General features: G+C 58.5%; 1 protein-coding gene across 6 annotated transcripts in view; it reads left to right on the forward strand.

Moving 5' to 3' along the window:
- Nucleotides 1–25,802, forward strand: part of ZMIZ1 (zinc finger MIZ-type containing 1) — a 233,843-nt gene that overhangs the window by 194,409 nt on the left and 13,632 nt on the right. For 5 of the 6 annotated variants that reach the window (XM_058696816.1, XM_058696812.1, XM_058696813.1 and 2 more), the window contains 10 exons: nucleotides 3,893–4,037; nucleotides 14,353–14,467; nucleotides 15,468–15,685; nucleotides 16,369–16,567; nucleotides 17,481–17,771; nucleotides 20,521–20,703; nucleotides 21,886–21,963; nucleotides 22,638–22,812; nucleotides 23,451–23,592; nucleotides 24,817–25,027. In XM_058696816.1, coding sequence (XP_058552799.1) covers nucleotides 3,893–4,037; nucleotides 14,353–14,467; nucleotides 15,468–15,685; nucleotides 16,369–16,567; nucleotides 17,481–17,771; nucleotides 20,521–20,703; nucleotides 21,886–21,963; nucleotides 22,638–22,812; nucleotides 23,451–23,592; nucleotides 24,817–25,027 — 1,757 coding nt within the window. The remainder of the gene's footprint in view (nucleotides 1–3,892; nucleotides 4,038–14,352; nucleotides 14,468–15,467; nucleotides 15,686–16,368; nucleotides 16,568–17,480; nucleotides 17,772–20,520; nucleotides 20,704–21,885; nucleotides 21,964–22,637; nucleotides 22,813–23,450; nucleotides 23,593–24,816; nucleotides 25,028–25,802) is intronic. The other variant, XM_058696815.1, reaches the window with a different exon arrangement.

Consider the following 25,802-nt stretch of genomic DNA (forward strand, 5'->3'; position numbering starts at 1 on the left):
TCACGGTGGCAGGACATGAGCCAAGTACTGTCACCTGTGGGACTACAGGGCCAGGGCACCTAGCCCCCCACTTCCCGTGGCCTGCCTACCATTGTCCCTGCCCTCTCTTGGGGCAGCGGGGGCACTGGTGCCCATTGGGGCTGCCTTGACACCTCCTGGAGGGGGCTGGGATGGCCTCCTCCCATTCGCAAGGTGCTTTCCTGCCAGTGGGAACAGGGAGCATCTGCAGACCCTCACCTGCTCTCCAGAGACCACACACGGTGCCTTCTGGGCCTCCATGCTTATTACACCAGACACTGTTTTCAGCACTTTGTAGGGGTTAGTGTCATTTACATGTCACAACAGCCCTCCAAGGAGTGAGCATTGCCATCAATGCCTACTTAACAGGTAAGGAAACTGAGGCCCAGAGAGCTCGTATGATTTGCCCAAGGTCATGTAGCTCTAAGGGGTGGAACCCAGACTGTCCGGGTGAGTGGTCCTCCCAGGACCGGCCAGAAGGCTGGCCGCGGTGGCTGTCTACACGGTAGGAGGGGCCCCTGAGATGTGGAAGGCTGGTATCCCCTCCCGAAACTCTTCCCATTGCGGGCACCCTCATGCACTCTGCACCACACCTTCCGGTCCCTCCCACCCCATGCGGGGACTCTTCATGCCTGGCATCCCTCCCGAGTCCCAGAGCCTGTGCTCAGTGGTCCCTTTTCCTTTCCCACCACAGAGAGTGCCCAGAGGAGAGACACAGGGCCAGAGAGACGTGCAGGCGGGGCTGGCCCGTCAGAGCACACGCACTCAGCTCGGCCCAGATGCACGCACACAGGCAGTGCACATCCAGACACACCCCACCCTGCTGGGCTCTCTGTCCCTGTGTGATCCCCTACCTGCCTCTGTCCGTCAGTCCTCCAGGGTCTCTGACGGTGCCCAGACTCCCTCTTTGGCTGCACATTCCCACACGTCGTCATGAACCGGCATTTGCCCCAGAACAGCTTGCGTTGGCTTGCACCATGAGAGAGCACACACTGTGCCCGTGCAGCCGCCACCATGTGTCTGCCAGTGTGGCCTCTGTGCTCACCGGCTGCTCAGGCCGAGGGGGTGAAGGGTGCTGCCTTCCTCGCTCCCTGCCCTTTGCCTCCTGATTGTAGGAACGTGGCTGTCCTGGCATCTGTGTGATACCGTGACTGCCTAATGCACATGTCACATCTGCTCACAGCGTTCCAGACTCTTCACAGCCAGGCTCTGCTATGCCACCGGCTCCCTTTTATTCCCGTAACGGAAAACCACTCCACAAGACAAGGGCTGTCCTTGAGCAAGCAGGGGGGTGGCCCGTGACATTGCAGGAGAGCTCCTGCGTGGCGTGGTGCCCCCCGGGAAGGGTGAGGGCTGGGAGGCGCGGCCACGGGCAGCGGGCAGCACCATCTGTGGCCATCCTTTGTGCTGGCAGCCGAGCAGTCCCTCCGTCGCTGCGATCCGGCAGGCCTCGTGCTTGGCGTGCAAATGAGTTTCCAGATGCCCAGTGCCCGCCCCCTCCCCCCCACCACACACACACACACAAGAAGCAGTAACTAGGGGCTTAGGAGAAGAATGGAGCAATCTGGAAATTCATTTCTGTTTGTTCCAACCTCTCTGAATAGGCTGCCTCCCCCTCCAGCTGCGGCAGATGTGTGCTGAATGCCGCTTTAGGGGCGCTTTGCCCTGGTTCTGGGCAGACACACGCCAGGGTAGGGGCCTCCCTGTGCAGGTGGTGGCAAGATGAGCCTCACAAAGAGGGCCAGGACATATCTCTTAAGACCTAGCTGCGCCCCCCTCCCCCAGCAGCCCCTCCTGGAGGCAGAAGCAGGTGCTCTCCTGGCCGAGGGCACAGGCTGCTTTTCAGCCCACACTTTCCTCCTTGACCGGATGTCTTCGGGCCCTGCACCAGCAGAGCAGACAAACCCAGCAAGCCGGGAGGGCCCGTCACCACCCCGCCCCGTTCCCTGCAAGAACCGCTGCCCTTCTCTTGTCCTTGAGCCCCCAGCAGGTCCCTGGTAACCGGTGGACCTTGCTCCCGGGCAGCCTCAGCAGGACGGCATGGGCAGGGTTCTCCGGCTGGTCCTAGTGGCTGGCCCCTGGCCCCTGCCCGCCTGGGGAGGAGCGGGAAAGAACCCCTAGCCCCCCACTACTGATCAAGCTTACCCGGGCCATGAGAAGGGGCAGAGTGTGACATGACTTCAGGGGGTCCCTGGCCCTGCCTTTCGGGTTTTCGGGCTAATGGGGCACTCTCCCCGGGGTCTGGGCAGTTTGAAGCGACAGCCCTGTGCAACCCCTCCAGGCAGGGCTTTGTGCCTCAAGGTTTTGTTTTTTTTTTTCCCCCAGTGCCAGCTGAACGTGGCAACGGGCATGATTTGCACGTGGCCTGAGGGGTTCCTCACTGAACTGGCGGGGCTGGAGACCACAGCCACTTGGTGTCTGCCTCCTGAAGGGTTTCATCCGCTCCCCCACATTTTGGTTCAGGCTTCGGCTTCCCCACTGGGGTGTGGGGCAGGGAACACACCATCTGTGCCTCTGCCCGTCTAGGCGTGGTTACTGTGAGCGAGGGACTTCACCTGCCTGAGCTCAGTCTGCTCATCTGTAGAATGGGGATAACAGCTGGCATCCTGGATCATGCAGGGCAGGTTTGAACAGAAGGGCGCGGAAGCATGTGGTACAGCATCTAGATGGGAGAGCCTGGAAATGAGGGAGCAGGCTCTGCACCCAGCCAAGTGGCTGAGCTGAGCCGTCCTGGTTCCAAAGGCCCCCGGCTGCCTGGCGGGGCTACTTCCGTAGCCATCAGACAGACCAGTCCGGCTGAAGTACTCATGGCAGGAGGGGGCCAAGGTGCGGTCGCCCCTTTTTGCTCCCACGCAATCGTCTCAGCAGTTTTCCCGTCTACCCCTCACCACAGCCCTGGGAGGAAGGCAGGGCAGGAGTCGTTATCCCTCTTCCTCTGCAAGCAAATGGAGGCCCAGAGAGGGTCTCCGAGCTCCGTGGGTTCACACGGCAAGGTGGTGACAGCCCGGCCTTCCGGACTCCCTCATGCTCTTTGGAAGGCCTGGCCAGACAGACTGAGCCTAAGCTGCTTTTGGCCCCTGGTGGTTACCTCAGGCCGGTGGAAGATGATTCCCCAGCACCCCGTTAACTTCAGCTGCTTTTCTCTCGGTGTTTAATGTCTCTAAGCCTGGGCGTGGAGGGTCCTCCTGTGCTTCTGCCCTTGCTGCCCCCTCACACGCTCTAGCTTATCCCCCACCCGTGGGCCGCCCTCTGCCCTGGAAATCCTTCGTTCTCCAAAGCGTGGGTGCCCAGCACACAGGGGTCAGCCTCTGGGCTGACTGGAAGGATGGGCACTTCTGCGGGGAGTTCTTCCGGGGAGGACCCTGCAGGCACTGCTGGGATCCTCACTAGGCTCCAGGAAGGCTCTGGATTCCTTGTGAAGTTTTCCCCGCCTGCCCTACCTCTGGGGAGGGGGAGAAGCCATGTCGGGCTGCTTGTCCAGAGGCTTCGCTGAGAAGTCTGGGGGTGGGCCGGCAGGCCCTTCCTAAGCTCGCCCCACACAGGGTCTGTGCGTGGCTCCCTCCCTTGCTTCGGGGGTGTGACCCCTGACGTCTCCTCCGTCATGTCCGGTCTCTCCTCTTTGCCGCCTCTGGGCTTGTCCTTCTCAAAGAGGTAGCCGTTGAAATGCGCCCCCCTTTGCTGCCCTCCTCCAGCATCAGGAGCCTTTTAGCTCTTTCTTCGGGGTGTTAGTCCCGCTGTACAGGTGAGGAGGCTTAGTGGCTCTCCCAGTGTCACACGAAGGTGGGAGCACCCAGTGTGGGCCCGCGACGGGGGTGTGGGCGTGGCAGGAGGAGGTGGCCGCGGGGCCCGCTGACCATCCTGTCCTTCCTCGTAGCCCTGCTGTCCTCCTGGTGCGAGGAGCTCGGCCGCCTGCTGCTTCTCCGACATCAGAAGAGCCGCCAGAGCGACGCCCCCGGGAAACTCCCCATGCAGCCTCCCCTCAACTCCATGAGCTCCATGAAACCCACTCTGTCGCACAGGTGAGTGGGCACGTGCCTCCAGGGGTGGGCGCTGGGCAGCCAGCCCTCAGGCCCCGATGTGCCCTTGGAAGAGCCCCTCAGGTGGCAGGACTGGGGTGGGGGCCTCTGAGCAGCCGTGAGGATATTCCCTGTTTTCTCAAATGCCGCTGTTCTTTAAATCCGTGTGGGTGAGCGCCGTTTCTCCAGCGTGACAACGGAGGCTGTAAGCGCTGGTCTTACCCAGCCTGACTGCTTTGTCCCTTCAGTGGAGGGCCGTCTCTTCTTGAGGTTCTAGACTCTGGGCTGAAAGGTAACCATCCTGAGCCCAGGGTCTTCCCCCTTTTCCTGAGCGAGATGTTGGGCAAACCCGGAGACACCCGGGGCCCAGAAGGGGCTCGAGAACGTCACAGAGCTGATGGTCCCACCGGCAGATGGATGGGGACAGAGCGAGCCCAGGCCGACCACGCAGGAGCCGAGTGAGGCTGGGCTGTTAGCGCAGGGGTGGGGCCACCAGAGGCCCAGGGACACAGGTGGGAACGGCGTGGCAGAGGCCATCAGGCACTGAGGAACTGGCCGGTCCACCCTGCAAGGAGCGTGGGCTCAGGCCCAGCAAGTCCTGTGGCTAAGTGTTCCGCAGGTACGTTGCTGAGCTGGGCACGCCCTCGCCCAGTGCTCTGCCGGCCGAGCAACAGACCCGCCACGCTGTCTGCTTTTCCTCTGCGGGTCCCGCCAACGAGCGCGTTTCGGGGTGAGGTGCATTTGCAGTCAGAGCTAGGCTCCCGTTCGTGACCCAGCCCGACCGAGGCACCCGCGGCCCAGAGCACCCCGCAGGAGACCTGGCTCACGCCGTTGAGGCGCTGCCACGGACGCAGGCACTGGCCACACTCCACAAATTGAATTGGAGACTGTTGATTCTCAGAGCCCCAGGGGAGCTCCTTAGGTCCAGCACCCTGCCCAGACAGGACGGCCCCAACACAATGTTCCCTGCCTCTGCCAGAAGCACTTTATAGGACGGCCAGCCCGTCACCACTGCCTCACCGCACCCTCGGCCCGACCTGTGACCACTCAGACTCAGGACAGCCCCCCTTCTGTGCGTGTTTCCTGGTGGGTGGTACCTGTTGGCATTTGGGCCGGGGCATTTTTTCATGGTGCGGGACTTTGCAGGGCATTTAACATCTCGGTCCCTGCCCACTCGGTTCTTCTACTGCCCCCTCTCCTGCCCCCACGGTGCTAAAGTACCTTCACACAGTCTTGGGGGCGAGGGTATCACCTGTGCCTAAGAAGCACTGCTCTAGAGAGACAAAACCCACCTCTGGCCGCCTTCCTCCCCTCACCCTGGCTCAGCAAAAAGCCACAGGTCTTGTCCGTCTGAGCGGCTGCCAGCCACTGTGCACTAGGTGGGGCTGAATGCAGCCTAAACTACCCAGCTCGCATTTACCGTTCTTTTCGTCTGTTCCCACTCTGCTCCTCCAGACTCATCCTGCCTCTTGTTGCCTCACACGTCCTGTCCTTCCAGCCTGTCCCCCTCCAATTGGGCCAGGGCCCTGCAGCCCCGCTTAGAGGCCTGCCTCAGACCTGCTTGGCCATGACCGTTCAGGCCACGGGGCGCCATGGATCTGGACCCCGGCCAGGCCTTTGCCAGGCTGTTGCTGAGCTGAGCTGCCGGCATGAGAATGTCCCGTCCTGGCGTTCACCAGATGAGGGATGTCTGTGCTCCAGGGGCTGCATCTCGCTAGTTGGGGAAGTAAGACCAGTGAGGCGACTTGGGAACTGCCAGATCCAGGCAGGGTTAGGGTTCGGTGACAGGTCGGCCTGGCCTTGGGGTTCCAAAGGAGGAAAATGGCTGTCAAGAGGCTGCCCAGACGACATGGGCCTTGGTCTTCAAGGGTTTAATCTGAGAGCTGGGCAGGTGCCTTCTAGGAGTTTGAACTGGCTTTCCCTCAGTGGGCCGAAGAGCCACTGGCTGGTTACCCAGTGCCCTGCCAACTGTACCACTGGTTCAGCTCCCTGTATGTGCTCACGGAATGATGGAGAATGCAAAACAGCAGCCTCTCAGAGATGGGAGAGCCCTGTGCCCTGGAAGGTTTCACGGAGAAGTGATGGATGACCAGCTGCTTCCGTGGAATGTGGCCTCCTTAACGTAACACTTCTTTCTGAGACCGGTTGGTCTCTACTCGTAGCTTCATGAATTTCCCAGGAAATTCCCATGAGGGGCATCACCTTTTAAGTCCTCATGTAATTTCCCAAACCAGAAGGAAAGAAAGTTGAAGAGAAAGTCAAGTATTTTCACAGAAAGCAAACTTTTCTGACCACCCTCCTCCACAAGTGTATTGAGTGACGTGGGGACAGAAGCCCCTCTTGCCTTATAATTAAGGAGACCCTAACCCAGGTGAGCTTGAGGACCCTGTGATGTCCAGGATTTGGTGTTTGAGATGTGTGGCTGTTTGAAAACTCAGGGGTCCTTGTCTGTAGGCTCTGAGGACAAGTAAATAAAAGGGTGAGGGAGCCTTGGAAGCCTGAAGCCCCGGGCTCTCTCTGGGGAACTGTGTGACTGTCGCATGGTCACAGCCATTTACATTTTTGTTCTAATGTTTGTTTATTTTTGACGTGGGAGAGGGGCAGAGAGAGAAGGAGACACAGAACCCAAAGCAGACTGCAGGCTCCGAGCTGTCAGCGCAGAGCCTGACGTAGAACTCAGACCAACAAACCGTGAGATCATGACCTGAGCCGAAGTCGGACGCTTGACCGACTGAGCCAGCCAGGCGCCCCGTCGTGGACATTCAAAGGAAAGGTTACATGGAGGTTGGTGCCATAGCACCAGGCTGGGAGTTGGGGCCCGTGACCCCTCGAGCCAATAGGCACATGGTGGCACTCGTTGCCATGCAGGCCCCTAGGCATCAGAAAGGGCCAGCTGACGGCAGCCCCGTGGCAGTTGCTGAGGGTGACGGTGTCAGGAGGAGTGTCGGGTGCCCGCACGTTTGGTGAGGGCTTTGTGGTCTGTGGAGCAGTCAATGGGCCGTCTTAGAGTCTGGTCCTGATGAGCGAGCTGTAGGTAGGTGTGGGCTCTCCACTTTACAGGGATGTGCAGAGCTTCGGGCAGGAGAAGGAGGGCCGGGAGAGGCCAGCCCAGGGCGGCATGGGGCCTCGGGCCCACGGTCCTGCAGCTGGACCCCTTCACAGTCCCCGCAGCGGCCCAGACTTGTTGCCGGCAGACGTTTCTGCCTTCTTCTTGCTCATGAGTGGTTAAAAAAGCCATTTGTGATTAGCACATTGTCCATATGCAAATCAGTGCTGCAAAAGTAATTAAAAGCCTAATACATCTTGTTTACACTCTTCGTTTAATTACAGCCAGAGCCCGCTAGAGCTGGGGAACACTCCGGAATCAAGGGGTGCTGCCCTTCTTCCAGGAGAGGGGTTTGCGGCCCCCCCCAGAAGAGAGGTGCCTGGGTGCGGCCCCGGTGCTCCCCTCGGTGCAGCAGGTTGGGGCACAGGCCCTGAGCCAGGCTGCGGGAGGCGAGCTGCTGCCCTGGCATCTTCCAGCTGGGGAACTTTGGGCAGCTCTGTAACCTCTCTGTGCCTCAGTTTCCTCATCTGTAGCACTAGAATAACAGCAGTGCAGGACTTGGAACGTGCTTGCCACCGGGCCTGGCACACAAGATGTCCCACGGGCCAGTCATTATTCCCCCAGCCCTCCGCTCGGTGCCGGCAGACTCTGGCGCTCTCACTCTTGTCAGCTGACGAAGAAGGAGTCATTCAGAGCTGACCCCTGGTGTTCTCCTTTCCTTGGTCACATCACACTACCTTCACCGCCTTCATTGTTAGCTGCTTTTGTGTAGCCGTACCCAAAGCTCAGAGGGTAACAGGCCCTTCTTGCCCCCAGAAAATTAAAAAAAGACAGAGAAAGCGAGGAAGAAAGCAAGAAAGCAAGAAAAGCAAGCAAGGAAAGAAAGGAAGAGAGAGAGAGAGAGAGAGAGAGAGAGAGAGAGAAAGAAAGAAAGAAAAGAAAAGAAGGAAAAAAGAGAAAGAAAGAAAGAAAGAAAGAGAAAGAAAAAAAGAGAAAGAAAGAAAGAAAGAAAGAGAAAGAAAGAAAGAAAGAAAGAAAAGAAGGAAAAGAAAGAAAGAAAGACAGAAAAGGAGAAAGAAAGAAAGAAAGAAAGAAAGAAAGAAAGAAAGAAAGAAAGAAAGAAAAAGAAAGAAAGAAAGAAAGAAAGAAAGAAAGAAAATGAAAGAAAGAAAGAAAGAGAGAGAAAGAAATGAAAGGGGGATTGAAGGACTCATAAATTCTGCTCCATCGGTTCCAGATTGCTAAGATACAGGATCTTTTCCTTTCCTCCTTCCTATTGATAAAATTTAAAACCCTGTAATATGCAGTTAGCGACGCATTTCCCTCTATGTTTCACCACAGGGAGGAAAGGAAGCGGCCCGAGTCGTTGTGATGATAGAGAGCAGTGTTAATGGTCCCCCTAAATTAAAGAGGGTGGGAGCTTCAGCTCCTCACTGGCTTGGTGTTTCATTAATGGTAACTCTACAGCCTTGCATGGAGACGGGACCAATATAGCCAGATCAGGGAAATTAATTAGGGTCTGACAATACCCTTAATAGGAATTCGTTATTTCTCCCAAATAAAGTGGCTGTTAGAAATGCAAGGGAAGAAATAACTCAGCCCTCCCCTCCTCTTCCCTCCATGAATGTCTGTGTAGACACTGCCACAGGAGGTACCCGGGAGCCAGGAATCATCACTCCCTCTTGCTGGGCTTTACTCATTTTCTCACATTTAGCAAACATCAGTCAGTGCCCATGGAGCTGCCAAACAGACATGTAAATCGTCTACTATAACTGCAGCGTGAAAAGCTCTTTCATGTGACAAAAAGAGCTGAGGGAATAGAGGAAAACGTCCTTGCTTCTGCTTAAGAGAATCACAAAAGGGAATATCCAGGCTGGGCTTTGAAGTATAGGTAGGAGTTCACTAGAAACAGGAAGGCAGAGGGACACTGAAGCAAAGCCTCAGAGGCTCAGAAAACGAACAGGAATGATGGTAACACTGCCTCTCATCGATAGCATTTCTGCAGAACTTCTAAGCACCATCATTGTATGAGCAAGTAAGCATGGGTGCCTACCTACATGCAGTCAGGCTGGAGAAACAGAGAGGAGAGCATATGTACAATTTAGCAGGGACTCTGTGCCAGGCACTGTGCCGAACTTGTATTCGTATGTTTCATCTTAGGAGAGCGTTCATCCCATTTTACAGATGAGGAAGGTGAGCTGCCTTAAGTTCAAGTTGATGCAAATTGTCGGTAGCAGAACCCAGGTTTGACCCTATAAAGAGTCTAGGTTTAGAGCCCAGAAACTTAGCCTCTGTACCACAGGGCCTCCCTCTGCCATTTGAGTATTAGCCTCAGAAATGTTTGGTTGGAGTCCCTGAATATCTGCCAGGATACTTGGTGCGGGCCAAAGCTAATGATTTGATGGATAGGGTGTTTTTTCCTGGGTCACTGTTTGGGTTTTCTCTGCAGCCTGTCTCTCAGACCAAACTTTACAGGCCCTCTGTCCCTTCATGCTGGGCAGCTTCCCTGAGAACCCTCAGGAAGCTGTGCCCCTTGGAATTCTCAGGGACTGCGAGATGTCCCTCATAGCGTGTGCTGCCCTCACATTATCCCCATCTTCCAGCAGGGAGGTGCCATCTTCCCCGATCCTTAGCTCCCCGAGACAGTGGGGCGTGGTCAGACCCATCTGGCAGTCTTTCCCTGGACAAACTCTGGGACCCTGTGAGCCTCAGCTCCTAAGAGATGCATCTGTCGAGCCCACGTTAAAGGGAATGTGTTCTCGGGTGAAAGTCCCTTCACACAGTTCCTTGCTTCTAGAAGCCACGCGATAAATCATAACAACGACAGCAACAGCCAGCAGTTTTTAGGTGCCTGCGTTATGCCAGATGTGGCCATTGTGCCTTAGACGTGTGAGCTCGTGTAATCCTCGTGACAGCCTTCTGAGAGAAGTACTAGTATCCCCATTTTACAGACAAGGACACCGAGGCATAAAGAGAGTAAGGAGCTGCTTCATTAGCTTCCCTCTGTCCCTCTCCCCAGAGGGCAGGACCTCTCACTTCCTGGGTGCCGGTGCCCGTGGGGTCACAAACGCACTGTGAGTGGTCAGCAATCGGAATTAAGGAATGGGCGCCGTTTTCCCTTCTCAGGCATCCCTCTGAGGAGAGTGTGGAGAGGTGGGCTTTCTCTCTGGTTAGCAAAGGCTTTCTGAGCCCTGTAGGTTTGAAGACATCATGCCAGGCACAGGTAGCCTAACTCAGGACTCCTGGGGCAGAAGGAAAAAGGCAGGAGGGCTCAAGTAGAGCTCAGGCCAGTGGATGCGGCAAGGGCTTCCTGAAGGAGGTGGCCTTTGGAAGAGGAGCCTGGGAAGGACGGGTGGCATTTTTTTCAGGGTGAGGATACAGCATCCCAGACCGGGAAGAGGCACAGAGATGGGAAAGCGCCTGTCCCTGTACTAGGGAGCTTTTGGCAGGCAGAGCCCTGCTGAGATTCCAAGTGGCTTCTGGGACTGCTGTCTCTCTGGGTGGATTGGATTCTTAGGGCAGTTTTGGCTGGGCTAGACTGCAGCTGGGGGGAGCTGTGGCATGAAACCAGGCCGTGCTGGATTGAGGGCGCACAGAAGGAGGCAGGATTCCTAAGAGTGGGATTCTCTCAGCTCCAGGGGCCCTGGCCTCCCTTTGAATTGCAACCAGGTATGGGTAAGAGGAGAGAGTGGTTCCCGACCTGGGCTGAACTTATCTGCAGGTTAAATAGTGTTAGCCGGAGGAAGGAAGAGTCTCAGAACTACACAGCCCTACACACAGGCCTTCTAGGCCTCTTCTTCATCACCCTGGGCCCCCTCCCACACTGGAAGGGCCCAGGAACCTGGCTTGTCCTTGCTCCTTGGGCACAGGGAGCCGGAGCCGGGCAGCCCCCCTGGCGGTGGTGTCTGAGTCCGGGCAGAGGCGTCGGCAGGGCTGACTGCCATGGGCCTGTGGGGGCGAGAGCCTTCACTGCGACAGCAGGAGCCGTCTCCCCAGGAGATGAGTCACAGCCGTGTTGGTGCGGCTGCCACTTCTGCTTCTGCAGCAGGTGCGAGTGGGGGCGAGCAAGTCCCCGAGACCGCCCCTCCATGCGTGTGCCTGTCTCTTCCCCCGCGTGTGCACAGCAGCATGTCAGCGGGGCTCATGTGCACGCACACATACGTGTCCCCATCCACACGCGTGCGCTCCTGGTATGTGCCTGGGCTCTGGGGATAACCTTGCAGCCGGGCGGTGGGATGCCCAGTTTGGGAACGATGGTTCCAGTGGCTTCTCACCGGCTTTGGGGTGGAGGGGACGAAACAGGAAGGAGCTGGTTTCCGCCCACAAGGCCCACCCACGGAGCTGCAGGGCAGTTGGGAGCCTGTTTGTGGGCCTGTGCAGTATCCTGGTGAGCCGGGGCCTCCCCACCCGAGGCGGTGAGACAGCAGCTGCCGGCTCCCCGCCCAGGCTTCAGGCGGGGCCCTGCCGGGCTACAGGGGCTCCCGGAGGGCTTTGCTTCCCAAGCCTGCCGAGTGCGTGCTAAAAGGACACGAACCTCGGGCAGAATGGGCCATCAGCCTGGAGGGTTGATGGGAGCCTGTGGGGCAGGCGGACTGGGGAGAGAAGACAGACTCACCCTTGTGTTCTGTTAAGCTGATGGGAGTCCCGTGTTTAATCCTGCACACCTAGAATGAGCCTCACAGGACAGCTGGTGTCTAGGGGTCTCCTCTCCGTTGTTTAAAACTGTCGCCTGCAGGGCCTCCCTTCAAGACTGTGGTGTGCCAGGCCCGCGACCAGATGGTACTCCAGCCCTCTGTGACTTGTGCCAGAGAGGTGGGTCTAGCCCAACTGTGCTGACGAGCAGGCTCGTTGCTTACTTGCCTGTGCTGCTGCGCCCGCCCCCCGCCCCCACCAGCTCTCTGGGCACCCAGGTCCCCATCGGCCATCCCAGATGCAGAGTTTGAGGTGTCTGTCACCTTTGGCCTGTGCATCCCGGCCTCACCCCCCATCATCAAACATGATGCAGACACGATGCTCCCGGCAGGAGCAGGGAGCAGGCAGGAGGGCTGGTTCCCGAGGACATTTCCTCCCCTTCAGGTTCTTGGCCTGCTGTTTGCCCCTGGAAATCACGAGTAATGCTCCAGCCTGTGTCCCTTTCTAGTTGAGAAAGCCCTTTTGTCTGCGTTCGTCTCTCTGAGCCACATCAGACTGACACGACCGAGGCCTGTGTTGCTCAATCTTCCTTGACTGAGACCCAGAGTAAATGCACGTATTAACGGCTGTGACCCAGGACCCGCTCATACGTGTATATAAAGTCAAGATGTTAAGTTCAGGGAATAATATGTATTCTCACCACGTGTTCATGCTTAACTACTTTCTGTTTTATTCCCTCTTTTTTCCCCTCATGCTGGTTTGATGTCTTGACCCGCTCGGGTTTCATGACCTACAGCTTAAAAACTCTGGGAAGTGGGGGAGTACCATTCTTAGGCCCATTTGGCGGGAGGAACTTGTCCCCTGAGCCAGGGAGGGACAGGACTTGTATCCAGGGTACCCCCCCCCCCAAAAAAAAAAGCCAGGATAGGAGGCAAAGGGAGCGGTAGGATTTCTCTGAGACCAGGAGGTCGGGGCAGGCCACTCCAGTGAGGTGACTTCTGAGCAGAGATAGGAAGGAAGCCAGGGGCTGGCCGGGCAAGAGGGTGTGAGGCCGGGGAAGAGCAAGCCTGGGCAGACAGTGCCCCGGTCCTGCCCTCCAGTCCGACCGCCCCTGCAGGGCCCCGCGTGCCTTGACTGTGTTGACTGCCGAGGGTTCGGCCTGGCAAGAAACAGGCGTGAAACTCAGACCCCCGGCTCCTCTCTGGCTGCTTGTCATGCAGGACTATGTCTCCTTCCTATAAGTCCTGACCTCTGGGCTGGCTCCCAGCACCCCCAGGGCCTGCTAAGCTGGGGTAGAAGCTCTCCAGGAGTGAGTGAGAGCTTTTGCCTCCTGCCGACTTCCTGTGACAAAGGCACGAGCCCAGCAGAGGCACGAGGCACTTTCTACCACGCCACCCTCCTGCAGGCCTCCTTCCCCCATCCTGGTACCCAGCAGTGCTGCCCAGCAGGCCTCACTGCTGCCCGTCGGGGTGCTGTGCGGGGCCACTAAAGCAGATGTGGGTGCTCTGTTTCTCTGCTCCTTCTGGGGCCGTGTCCGGGATGTTCTCCTCGTGAGAGGTGCCAGAGTCCAAGCAGAACAGGCTCCAGAGGAGAGACAGCCCTGGCTCAGCACTCATAAAGGCTGGGCCTCGGGCGTGTTCTCGATGCTGTAACCCCAACAGCCCTCTCCCTCTCCCTGGAGTCACTCTTTGCAGCAACTAACAGGAGGCCATTATTGAGCACTTACTGTGTATAGGATGGGGTGTTGGGCCTAAGGTTAAGTCCTTGCTTCTGGTGTTTAGGGGCTTCCCAGGAGATGTCACCAAACACAGTGGGTACATCTGGGCCTAGCGACGAGACTGGGGAGACGTGGGTACGGCTGCTCCAGGAGAGCTGGGAGCCAAGCTGGGAGGCAGGGTATGCTGATGAGCCGACAGGGTAAATCGCTCTGAAGTGTGTGAATTTGGACTTTGCCTTGTAAACACTGAGAGCCAAGGAAGGTCTTTGATCACGCAGAGCGTCTTGGGGGTTGGAGGGAGATTAGCTTGGCAGGGATGTGCAGGAGAGACTGGGGTTGGGAGCAGGGGAGGAAGCATGGTAGGCAGGCCTGTACCTGTGATGCAGAGTCGGGAAGGAGACTGACGTAAGGAAACTCCTGCCAAAGTCCAGATCCACAGGGCTGTGTGGCCAACCTGCTCTGAAGGGTCGGGAGGAAGGGGGAAGAGGTGAGATTCAAGACTGGGGCCCTTCCGGCCTTTTCTGAGAAGGGACCGGGAAGTTCCAAGGGGAAGCGGGTGTGGGGGAACCAGAGCTTTCTGGAGGGACCACTTCATGTCAGAGCGTGGTTGGAGGAGGAGCTCAGGTTGGGCCTGCGGCTCTCTCTTCTTCCTCGCAGCGCGGCCTGTGGACTTCGGTGGCCTAAGGTGAGACAGACAGCCATGGGGGTGTCCCCAGCGATGCAGGGAGAGGTGGTCACTTGGCACAGTCCGTCACCGTGCGATGTCACCTGTTCGGCGTCGGACAGCCTGTCAGGGCTGGGGGTCTAGAGCTGGCTGAGACGGGGGTCACCTGGGCTGGGCTGGGAGCTGCGGAGCGTGGTGGAGTGGCGGGGCCCTCCTGTGTACGCGGCCCCTGAGAACCCCCCTCTGTCTCCCTCTGCAGTGATGGGTCATTCCCCTATGACTCTGTCCCTTGGCAGCAGAACACCAACCAGCCTCCCGGCTCCCTCTCCGTGGTCACCACGGTTTGGGGAGTGACCAACACATCCCAGAGCCAGGTAAGAGCCTTTCCTGCCCCCAGCCCCGGCCCCTCCCAGGCAGGACCATCCCCTGAGCCCCGGGGCCTTTGGGTCCCCGTCCCGTGCCAGCCCTCCTGACTCTCCCAGGCTCTGCCCGGCTGGAAAGACGGGCTCTCAGGGCACACTCAGCTGTGGGCACGCCTCTACCCTCCACACCTGCCTCAGGAAGGTGGCAGCTGGCCCCTACACACCGTCCCCGGTCTGGGGCCCTTCCTGGGGAATGAGTCTCATCTGATGGCGAGCCAGTTCTTCCCCAGCCCACGTTTACTTTGGTTGGATAAATGGGAGAACTTCCTGGCTGTTACTAGCCTCAGGGCCCCAGTGTCTGGGGTCTTTGACACTGGGTAACCTGGGTTAGATTTTAGCAAAACGGTGAGCTTTCAGCTTGTGACAAACCCCTCCCCACATGCCTGGCCAAACCTGCCTCCTGCTCTCGCCCCTTCCTCTTTCCTCCACTCCTTCCTCTCCCGCCTGCCCAGCCTCTGCCATGGCCATGCGGAAGACTCTGGGCTGTTTGCCACCTGGGAGGGCACCACTGGGCCTCCCTGCAGTCTCGGGGCACAGGGGCCCCTCGGCCAGCATCCCGCCACCCTCCGGAGCTGGCAGATGGGCTTCTCTTCGCCCTCACGGAGCAGCATCCCAGGGCCTCTGTGTGGCCCGACCCTCCGGGCATCCAGGACCCTTGGCAGGGGGAGGGCTGAGAAGTCCAGTGCCTTCCACCTGGCACCAGGGGCAGGACCAGCCCTGCCTCACTCGATCACAGGCTGAGGCTCTCCTCTTCTGTGCTGCCCGCTTCCGGGCTGCATTACCCCTTCGAAGCATTCATATGCTCTGGGAACAATTCATGCCTCCACTTTTCTCCTCCTTTCTCTCTGTTCTCCCTCTTTCACCATCGCAACCGCCCCCTCCCCATGTCTCCTTCTTCCCCCCCCATGCCACCTGGGGTGCCGCTTGAGTGACAACCACTCTCTGCCCACAGGTCCTCGGGAACCCTATGGCCAATGCCAACAACCCCATGAATCCAGGCGGCAACCCTATGGCATCGGGCATGACCACCAGCAACCCCGGCCTCAACTCCCCCCAGTTTGCTGGGCAGCAGCAACAGTTCTCGGCCAAGGCCGGGCCCGCTCAGCCCTACATCCAGCAGAGCATGTACGGCCGGCCCAACTACCCCGGCAGCGGGGGCTTCGGGGCCAGGTGAGCAGCCTTCCACCCAGGAGGAAGATTCCAGTTTAACTGCCAGCACCGTGCTTCCTGGCACATCATTCCCCACTTTGAGGCCGATCTGTGGGTCAGACACTACAGCAGCTGCCGTCAGGCCCGTGGTGATGGGACCGTGTGCTCGGGCCTCAGAGTGACCCTTGTGCCTGGTGTCTGTATATGCTGGGACCCATGGAGAGGGCGGCCCCAGCAGCAGGGGGAGAGCTGCTCCACGCAGGTCAGGCAGGTCACCGCCCTGCCGGTTGTGGAGGCAGAGATGCATGAGGTCAAGAATCACCAGGGTCAAGAGGAAGGGAGGAAGGGGCACAGAACCCCAGGAAGATGCTGCAGGGATGTGGGGGGCAGGCAGAGGCAGCCCATTCCTCCTCAAGACCACCTCTCGGGCTTCACCCCTCTCCATGGCCCTCTAGCGGCCGTGAGAGTCCGTGCCGCCTGGCACCCGACACGGCGGCTTGCTGGTCACCAAGTGACACGAAGGGCTGCCAGCCCACAGGAGGCCCCGCGCCCCTTTGGATTCTGAATCTAAACACCTCCCCTGTCTCTGATCTGGGGGCGGGAGGGCTGGGAATGACCCCTCTTCTCCCTCCCAGCCCAGGGCTTACCGCGGTTCATCTGTAGATTCAGGCAGTATCTAAGTCTTCCCTTCTTCTCGCTTGCAGCTACCCCGGGGGTCCTAACGCCCCCGCAGGCATGGGCATCCCTCCGCACACCAGGCCGCCTGCTGACTTCACTCAGCCGGCGGCTGCTGCCGCGGCAGCTGCAGTGGCGGCAGCGGCGGCCACGGCCACAGCCACGGCCACGGCCACTGTGGCAGCCTTGCAGGAGACGCAGAACAAGGATATAAACCAGTACGGACCGGTAAGGGCCCCGCCAGTCCCAGTCGAGCCTCGGCCCACTCAGCAAGGCAGGCAGCCCCGGGGAGTCAGGCCTGGGGTGTCAGTGCCCTGGGTGCTGGGAAAGCTGATGGGGTCGGGATGTGTTTGGGCTTTCTTGGAGGCACGTGGAAAGGTGTGTGTCAGGACGTGGGTGTGGCGGGGGAGGGGGGGTTTGTGTTTGTTCCGCGTGGGTTTGTGGCTCGTGCGTGTCTGAGAATGGGGAAGGAGATTCCTCAGTGCCCTCTGGGCTGCTGCTCGCCAAAGAGTGGACTCCATGTCTAAAATGTCTTGTCACCAGTCTGTCCCCGTGGTGGCCTCTGAAGACCATATACTCCTTGTCATCCCATCTGGGGGTTGAGCCCTGGTCCCAGTTCTGCTCCCCTGACCTTCAGGACGGGTGGCATGTGAGGCGAGGGGGTTCCCCGCAGGAGTGCAGGACAGGGGACAGGAGGTGGGGACCGTAGGATGGGCACAGCTGGGACTGCCTCAGACTGCCGATGGAGGGTGTGTCTCCATTGGCCAAGGGCGGGGCCAGGGCTTCCAGGAAAGGGGCTCCTGCCTCCATCCTCATCCCCCCCCCATCCTTCCACGCCCCTCCCCACCTCTGCACCTTCTTCCCGTTCCCTGCCTGCCTCCCTGGAAATGCTGCCTGCTCTCTGGAGTGACTGCGCCCCCACCCCATAACACCCTTGGGCTGCATCCTTCCCGTGTGGCCTGCAGAGGGCAGCGGTGAGCCCAGGGGGCCAGAGATTCCCTTGGGGCCTGGTCACCAGCTGCAGCCACACAGGAAAGTGCCCCCCAACCCAGAGCCTCCCACCTCCCCCACCCTTCCCTCCCTGCACTTTCAATGCATGTGGCATTTTATTCTTTTTTTTTTTCTTCTTCTCCCGTTGAAGGTCTGTTCCTCTTTCCAGATGGGTCCCACCCAGGCGTATAACAGCCAATTCATGAACCAGCCCGGGCCACGGGGGCCTGCCTCCATGGGGGGCAGCATGAACCCCGCAAGCATGGCGGCTGGCATGACACCCTCGGGGATGAGCGGCCCTCCCATGGGGATGAACCAGCCCCGGCCGCCCGGCATCAGCCCCTTTGGCACCCATGGGCAGCGGATGCCCCAGCAGACCTACCCGGGGCCCCGGCCCCAGTCCCTGCCTATTCAAAGCATAAAGAGGCCATACCCGGGAGAGGTGAGTGTGACAGCAGGCAGGTGGCGTTCACGGTGGGAGCTGGGGGCGAGGAGGGGGAGGGGGAAACCTGGGGCTTGAAAACACAGGGACTGTGGGCAGTACTTTGGAAAGGGTACGAACTGACCTGGACAAAACCTGGACCAAAAGGCCAAGCCTAAGGACTGAGGAATCGGGCTCCAGGCTTTAAGACCAGCTCTGCCATTTCCCAGCTGGAAGTCCTTGATCAAGCCGTGTCCCTTCTTGAGTCTTGGTTTTTCACCTATAAAAGATGGTGACGGTCCAGCCCACCTCCTGGGGCTGCTTGGAAGATTTGAATGAGGGGCTGTACCCAGGGCGCTTGGCCCCGGGCGGGCACGGACAGCTGTAGCTGCCGACTGGCTACTGGGTGACTTGAGTAAGGAGCGAAACCTCCTCGAGTCCACATTCCTCACATCCGCATGAGGGCTTCTCACTTCCAAGAGCAAGAGAGGAGACAAAACCCTGTACATATCTAATGTCTGTGCACGTCAGAGAAGTGATTGGAAGGCAGACAGCGTGCTTCTTAGGGCTCTTCTCCATCAACTGTCAGCTGCTCCTTCGGGAGGAACATTGCCTAATTGGCTGCCCAGCCAGCTCAGCCAAGGGGGCGGTGAAGATTTAGGGAAGTAAAACCCACACCTGTCCTCTGGGAACCGAGACCTCAGCAGGAAAAAGAAGGTCTAAGCAAGAACCCATAAGGCAGTGATGCACGGTGGGGTGTATGGAATTCAGCTTGAGGTCAGAGAAGGAGGACTTCCTGGAGGGGGTGTCATAGGGCCTTCAGTGAGCAACGGGAAGACAAGTTGGCAGCAAGTGGCCTATCTGGGTAAGGATTTAGTTCAGTAGCAAAAGACACAGGGCCCCTAGAATCCTAGCCCAACGCCCACGCTCCTCAGGGAGCCTGCCTCGATTCCTTACCTAGGCGAGGCTCCCTGCTGAGCAATTTCCCGGCAGCTGTCTGTTTGCTGCCTATTCTCAGACCCGCTTCCCCCTGCCTGTCTCAGAACTGTGGCCTTCAGCTTGGGCTTGCAAGTGGGTTTAGAGTCCAACCTTAAGTTCCTCGAAGGTCTCTGTGATTCCCTCAGTATTCACCCTAGCTCGGGCTTGGCCATTGTTGGAGGCGTCCTGAATCCAGTTAAGGGAGAGGTCAGGGACCTCCTCAAACACCCAGACACTCCTGGGTGGGCACGGGTGCAGGGAGGTACCAGCCAGAGAAGGACCGTGGCTGTCAAGGCCCTGGCTGTCCTTGTGCTGGGGGCTCAAGCCGCGGGCCTCTGTCTCCCACATACAGCCCCCCACATGAGCTCTGGGCCCTCTCTCGCCCCTTCTGTGCTCACACTCCCAGCCTCCCTGCTGGCCGGGCTAGAGATGCATGTGCAGACCCAGACTCAGGGCTGCGGGCCCCCAAGGAGGTGATGGCAGGAAGGGAGATCGGGAAAGGAATTCCTAGTCGTTGCTCTGACATCCGTCTGTGCCTGCCTCTGTGCTGCGCTGCCCAGGGCCCGCCAGAGGCCTTCATTTATGTTTACTAAATCATCCTCTTCGTAGAATGCTGATGCTCCCCGGCTACAAAACGCCTGGCTCGGGGCTGTGACGCCGGGTAGTCACGTGGCCTGATGCTGCCTGAGAAGGCAGGCCTTCCCTCGCAGCGGCGTGCTTCTAGAACCTTTGAACCTTTGAGCTTTGGCACGTTGGGCCGGGGGCAGGTGCCAGACTGCCCCGTGCCACACAGGACTCCTCCTCTGCAGTCTGGTGGGAAGGCCCCAGCCCCCACCTGTGTTCCTCCTCCGGTGACGTGACAGGAACCCCACTGTCACACAGAGCAGCCACTGTATCGCAGCAGTATGAGTGGCAGATTCTCTGACACTGGCGTGGACACCTCCCTCCTCCACCGCTTACCTTCAGATCCTGCTTTCATTTGTTGAGCGAGGATTTATGGAGGGTCCACTGGACCTCCATAGAGAGACAGTTACTAAACCAGGAGTTTCAACAGACAAGGGAGAGGGAACCAGCGACTCCATAGGACGTGATGGCCTGGAGTGTCTGGGCGGCAGGTGGCCCCTGAGGGTCACTTAATCTTCCAGAGGGGGAAGGCAGCTACGAGGTGGACATCGGTGTGTCATGTGTCACGTTGTAGATCTCCGAGGACAGTGGTCCTGCCCCTCCCTGGAGCTGTCTTCTCTCTGAGTTGCCTGTCTTGAGAAGGGTTGTCTGGAACCTCCACAAGGCGGCTTCTTCCCACCCCTGCAACATGGCCCAGAATGGAGTGGCTGTGCGTTCTCTTGGAATGGAGTGTTGGCTCTGGGGACGGTGCCTCCCAGATTCAGCCTCAGATTGCAGGGGTCGAGGGAGTCCCCTCTCTGGAAGCACATCCTGTTGTCTGCCTTCCCCCGTCACGTACCAAGTACTAGGAGAGGCACAAAGGGGGCTTTGGAATAGGGCCCCCTCACGATGGCAGGAATGAGAGGCTCTGAAAGTGCCCTCGGTTCAGGGAGCAGGGTACTTGGAGAAGACATCTTCACGATGAGGGGGCCTCCAGCCGCACAGCCAGAACCTAGTGTCTCAGAGCAGCAAGGGCCTCAGACATCATCTGGTTCAGCCTCCTCTCTCCGGGTGGGGGAGGGGGCAGTTTGCCAGAGGAAAACAGCAAGGACAGAGGTGAGGTGGCCGTCTGGTGAGTAGCTTGGCCCCACGACACTGACACACCTTCTCCTCTCCTTTGCCGCCACAGCCCAACTATGGAAACCAGCAATATGGACCAAACAGCCAGTTCCCCACCCAGCCAGGCCAGTACCCTACCCCCAACCCCCCACGGCCGCTCACCTCTCCCAACTACCCCGGGCAAAGGATGCCCAGCCAGCCGAGCACGGGGCAGTACCCACCCCCCACGGTCAACATGGGGCAGTATTACAAGGTGAGTTCTAACACCCCACAGGCCCCTTCCTCCCTCCCCACCTCCCATCCCCACCCCCACCCGTGTCCTCTTGGCTCTGTGTTCCCCTGAGGCACCAGGGGGCAGGCAGAGACTTCCAGGATATGTCATCTTGTCCTCAGAGCCATGCGTGCAGCGACCAAAATGTCCGTTCCTGTTCCCACGGGCTCAGACAAGGGTTTTCTCCTCTCCTTTCACTATTTACAGCATACGGGATAATAATTTAAAAAATGCATTTTTTTAAAGGAAAAAGCGTCCACCTAGATATATTAATATTAGTTCTAAACCTTGTTTCGCTACACACACATGGGCATCAGCCTGTTCTGAGACTGTTACTAAGGCTGTAATTTTGAATCTGTTTCTTTCACTTGACGTGAAATCACAAGCGTGTCACTTATTGCTACAAAGTCTCCATGGTTTTTATTCTTTTAAGGATGTTTAACATTCTACGGATACATAACCACACCCTATTTTATCGTTCACTTTTTATTGGATATTTGGGTTGTTTCTGATTTTTCACTTTGGAAGTAACACTATCACAGATATTTTCAGGTACATAGCTTTTTCCTGCCTCTTTTTTTTTTTTTTTTTTTTTAATGTTTATTTATTTTGAGAAAGAGGGAGGGAACAGAAGCAGGGCACAGAGAGAAGGAGCCAGAGAATCCCAAGCAGGCTCCGTGCTATCAGCTTAGAGCCCAAACGGGGGCTTGAACTCAACTGTGAGGTCATGACGTGAGCCAAAATCAAGAGCCGGACGCTTAACCAACTGAGCCACCCAAATGTCCCTCGCTTTTTCCTTCTTTGGGATTATTGTAAAGTACATCTCAGGAGTGAAGTCTGCTCTAGAAACACTTTTACATATATTTAGTGAGAATTCATGCTGACTTACATGACCACCTTCGCTGCTCCAGCTTTAACACACTAGGTGTTTCTGGTTTTTTTGTAAACTCATGCTGTATCACTAGCTATGGAAAGAAAGAGGAAATGCTGTCCCCGCGGGTGACCTGCTCCACCCCTGTCCCGCTCTGCACCGCAGCACTGGATGGGCTCACCAGCATTCCCTGTATGGTACCGCTGGCCAATTTTCACATCAGGAAAGAAAGCAGGCTTCTGGTAGCTTTTCTGCCTTCCACGTTCATCACATTGTTTATCTTGTTTTAACAGCCAGAACAATTTAATGGACAAAACAACACCTTCTCGGGAAGCAGCTACAGTAACTACAGCCAGGGGAACGTCAATAGGGTATGTTCCAGTTTTCATCCTAGCTCTAAGCCCCGTGCACCTGTGTGTCTAAGGGGCCATGCCGTCCCCGGGCCCATGGATCAGGGTGCATTCCCGGGTCGTCAGCTCTGGGACACAGTAATGCCCAGACGGAATCCACAGGTCCAGGCAGGTGGGCCAGGGAGGCATAAGGACTGGGACCAGAAGGGTGAGGGGCTCCTGGGGTGCCGATTGCCCAGGATGCTACAGGCCCAACTCCATCTGGGGACCCCCTGAGCTGGGGGGGTTGGAGGGTATGGCCTAGAGTCATTATGTAGGCAACCAGAGACCTGGGCTTCACCCCAGCTCTCCTCTCCTCCTGAGATTGCATTAGACTAGTCCCCCATACCCTGAGTCTGTGTCCCTGTTTGTCAAGTGGGCAAGGGACCCTGCACCTGCCTAGCACTGCAGTGCCGTGACCCAAGTGAAGGGTGGGAAGGCCCTTCCTAGGCCCACCTGTCTTCCAATTGAGACAGAGGCCTTAGTGCTGACCAGGATAGATGTATGTCCTGAGGGGTGGGGGAGGGCTCTCTTCCATTGAGGGACCAGGAACCATAGTCCCAGGACTGTGGGGTGGGTAGGGTGTATGTCCACAGACATAGTCCCTCCTATCCCTGTGACCCCATAACCTATGTGTGGTTTCTCTTTCCCCCCAGCCTCCTAGGCCAGTTCCTGTGGCAAATTACCCCCACTCACCTGTTCCAGGGAACCCCACGCCCCCCATGACCCCCGGGAGCAGCATCCCCCCGTACCTGTCCCCCAGCCAAGACGTTAAACCACCCTTCCCGCCTGACATCAAGCCAAATATGAGTGCTCTGCCACCACCCCCAGGTGAGTGCCCCACCTCCTCCCTCTGTCTGGCCAGCCCCACCTCCTCCCTCTGTCTGGCCAGCCCCACCTCTTCCCTCTCTCTGGCCAGCTCCATCCAGGGCCCTGCAGTGGGCCAGGAGCCAGGGGGCTTGGAAGTTGGACTGCCTGTGGGGGCTGGGTGTGTGGCAAGGGCAGGAGGGCTTGAAAGCAGATAAGCCCCACCCAGAAGGGAAATTTGGGGTAGGGCTGTGCTGCCAACAGTCCTCCTCATCACCTTCCTGAGCAGCTGGAGGCTGGAAGGAAAAGCGGCTCCCAGCTGTGGAGAGGTGCTGGGCGGAGAAGCCTGGCGCTTCCAGAGTGGGGAGTAGGTGGGCATAAGAGGGGAAGTAGAGCCAGGGTGAGTGGGACACGGGACTCAGGGGTGGTCAGGATAGGGTCAGGTGGACTGACAGAAGCAACAGGCTCCCTGGTGTGCACGCAGGCAAAGAGCCCAGCTTCTGTGGCCCTGTTTACACACACGCCTGTGTGGCCCCGTGAGCGTGCAGTTAAGGGTGCGTGTTGTGTGGGCGAGCGAGCTCCACCCACAGCCCTGGAGCCCATGCTTCTGTGTGCCCGTGCGGCCACAGGCACGGGGCTCATCCAGCTCCTTCCCCACCCAGCCAACCACAATGACGAGCTGCGGCTCACGTTCCCCGTGCGGGACGGCGTGGTGCTGGAGCCCTTCCGCCTGGAGCACAACCTGGCTGTCAGCAACCATGTCTTTCACCTGCGGCCCACAGTCCACCAGACGCTGATGTGGAGGTGAGTGTCATGGCGGGGGGCACAGGCTCAAGCGAGGGGGAGGAAGCCCCCGGTGGTGACCTCCCTAGCCCAGGCATTGCCATGAACAGATCACGGCAGCTTCTGCCTGCCAACTTCACCCGTTCAGCATCATTGATTGGGCCCTGCTCTCTGCAAGGTTTGGGGGATGTCACAGGCCTTGGCAGGTATGGTGGCCTAAGAGCAGGGAAGCAGCTGTCACTCACCCTGGTCCTGAGAGACTGATCGGGGACGACCTCCCAGAGGAAAAGGTGGCTAGCTCAGACCCAAAGGCCAATAAGGCAGTATTCAACGCAGAGGCCCTGAGTTGGCAAGAGGAACTTGAACATGGTTTGCTGTGGCTAAAGCTGGGACACAGAGGGATGGGGCTGGCTTGGGCGGGACCAGCAAGTCCGACAGGTTGCAAGAGGCTGGCCGCCGAGCCAGGCAGCTGCTCATACGTCCAGACACACTCGAGTACAAGGTCTGGAGGTGGCTGGCCAGGCCAGGACCTGTGTTCTGTGCCTTCCACACATGATGTCACTACCTTGATCTTGCCAGTGGGCGATGCTTGTGCCGTTGGCAATGAGACCAGAGAAGCTGATTAGCTTGCAGGGCCTCTCACAGCAAGCTGCAGAGCTGGGACTCAGACCCAGTTCTCTTGAATGCCGGGACCCACTGATGTCTCCACCTTCGGCCCTTCCTCCTCACGCAGGACTCACACTTGCAACCTTTAGTTGCCCAGTGAGCACCTAAAAGGCACGAGACGGGTCTGCCCTGGGCACATACGTGCGCACGCACAGCTCACTCGGTGCCTTGACCACACTGAGCCGGCTGACCTGGGTGCTGCTCCCAACTGGAGTCTGGTTTGGACATAATCGGTCCCCTAGCTGGTCTTGTCACATTACTGTCTGTCCGTTTCTTTCCTCTGTCTCCATCCTTGGGGCACAGGATAGAGGGGCTGCGGGGAGCGGTCAGGAGGAGACCAGCCGAGCTGTGGGGTGTGGCTGGAGTGAACAGTGCAGGGGACTCTGGGCTGTGGCGGTGGGTTTGGACTGGGGATGTGGGCAGGGGGAGCATCCAAGGTGGGAGAGGAGAGCCCGGGGAGGCGAAGGCGGTGGTGCCAGCGGAGGACGCGTGGCCCTGAGGGACTCGGGCTGTGGTGAGGTGGCCAGGCGTCACCGAGGCCCCGGGCAGAGCCAGCTGAGCCTCACCGCACCCCCTCAGGTCCGACCTGGAGCTGCAGTTCAAGTGCTACCACCACGAGGACCGGCAGATGAACACCAACTGGCCGGCCTCGGTGCAGGTCAGCGTGAACGCCACGCCCCTCACCATCGAGCGCGGGGACAACAAGACCTCCCACAAGCCCCTGCACCTCAAGCACGTGTGCCAGCCGGGCCGCAACACCATCCAGATCACCGTCACGGCCTGCTGCTGCGTGAGTGTGCGGGTGGGGCTGGCGTGGGGGGGCTGAGTCCCCCTCTGGCCTGCAGCCTTGACTGCGGGTCTCTGTCCTCATCCCCGCAGCCACGGCAGTGGTCTTGCGGAAACACGTCTTCACAGACGTTGCCCCGGGGCCATGGAATAACTGTGTGCGTCCCCCCGATCCGTGACCTGCTCTGGATCCACATCGGAGCCACACTCCTGTCCTCCCAGAGATCCGGGCCTGGCACACAGGGCTTGCCCAGGGACCTGTGGGGAAATAGATTGCCTGCCTGTCCCGCTCTGCTGGCCTCTGTGGGGGACATAAGGGAAGGAAAATGACTGATCCTGAGAAGTCACAGGATGGGGAATGCTGTCAGAATGAGGAACCTGTAGGGGCTTGTGGGGGTGTGCAGTCCTGGAAGGCTTCCTGGAGGAGTGAAGACAGGGGTGACCCCCTCTGGCAGGAAAGGTGGAGAATACATGACATGGAGCCGTGCCAGGCAAGGTTAGGAAGTGAGGCCCACTCCAGTCCTCATGCCTGGTGTCCCATAACTCATGCCAGGAGGTTTTCAACATCTGAGTCAGCCTAGAGCCCAGGTAACGGTCCCCCAAGTGGTGACCGTTGCCTGGATCCCCAGGCTCACAAGTCCCAGGACACATCCCGGGCCTCAGGAGACCCTCTTCTAGAGTGGCATCACTGTGGATCATGGGCCCTTTCCTGTGCTTGGCCTCCAGGGGCCTCTGGGCACAAGTGGGGCCGACCGTGGGGGCCTTGGGGCCTTGGGGTG

This window comes from Neofelis nebulosa, chromosome 13 (genome assembly GCF_028018385.1).
Source record: "Neofelis nebulosa isolate mNeoNeb1 chromosome 13, mNeoNeb1.pri, whole genome shotgun sequence".
Taxonomy (NCBI): domain Eukaryota; kingdom Metazoa; phylum Chordata; class Mammalia; order Carnivora; family Felidae; genus Neofelis; species Neofelis nebulosa.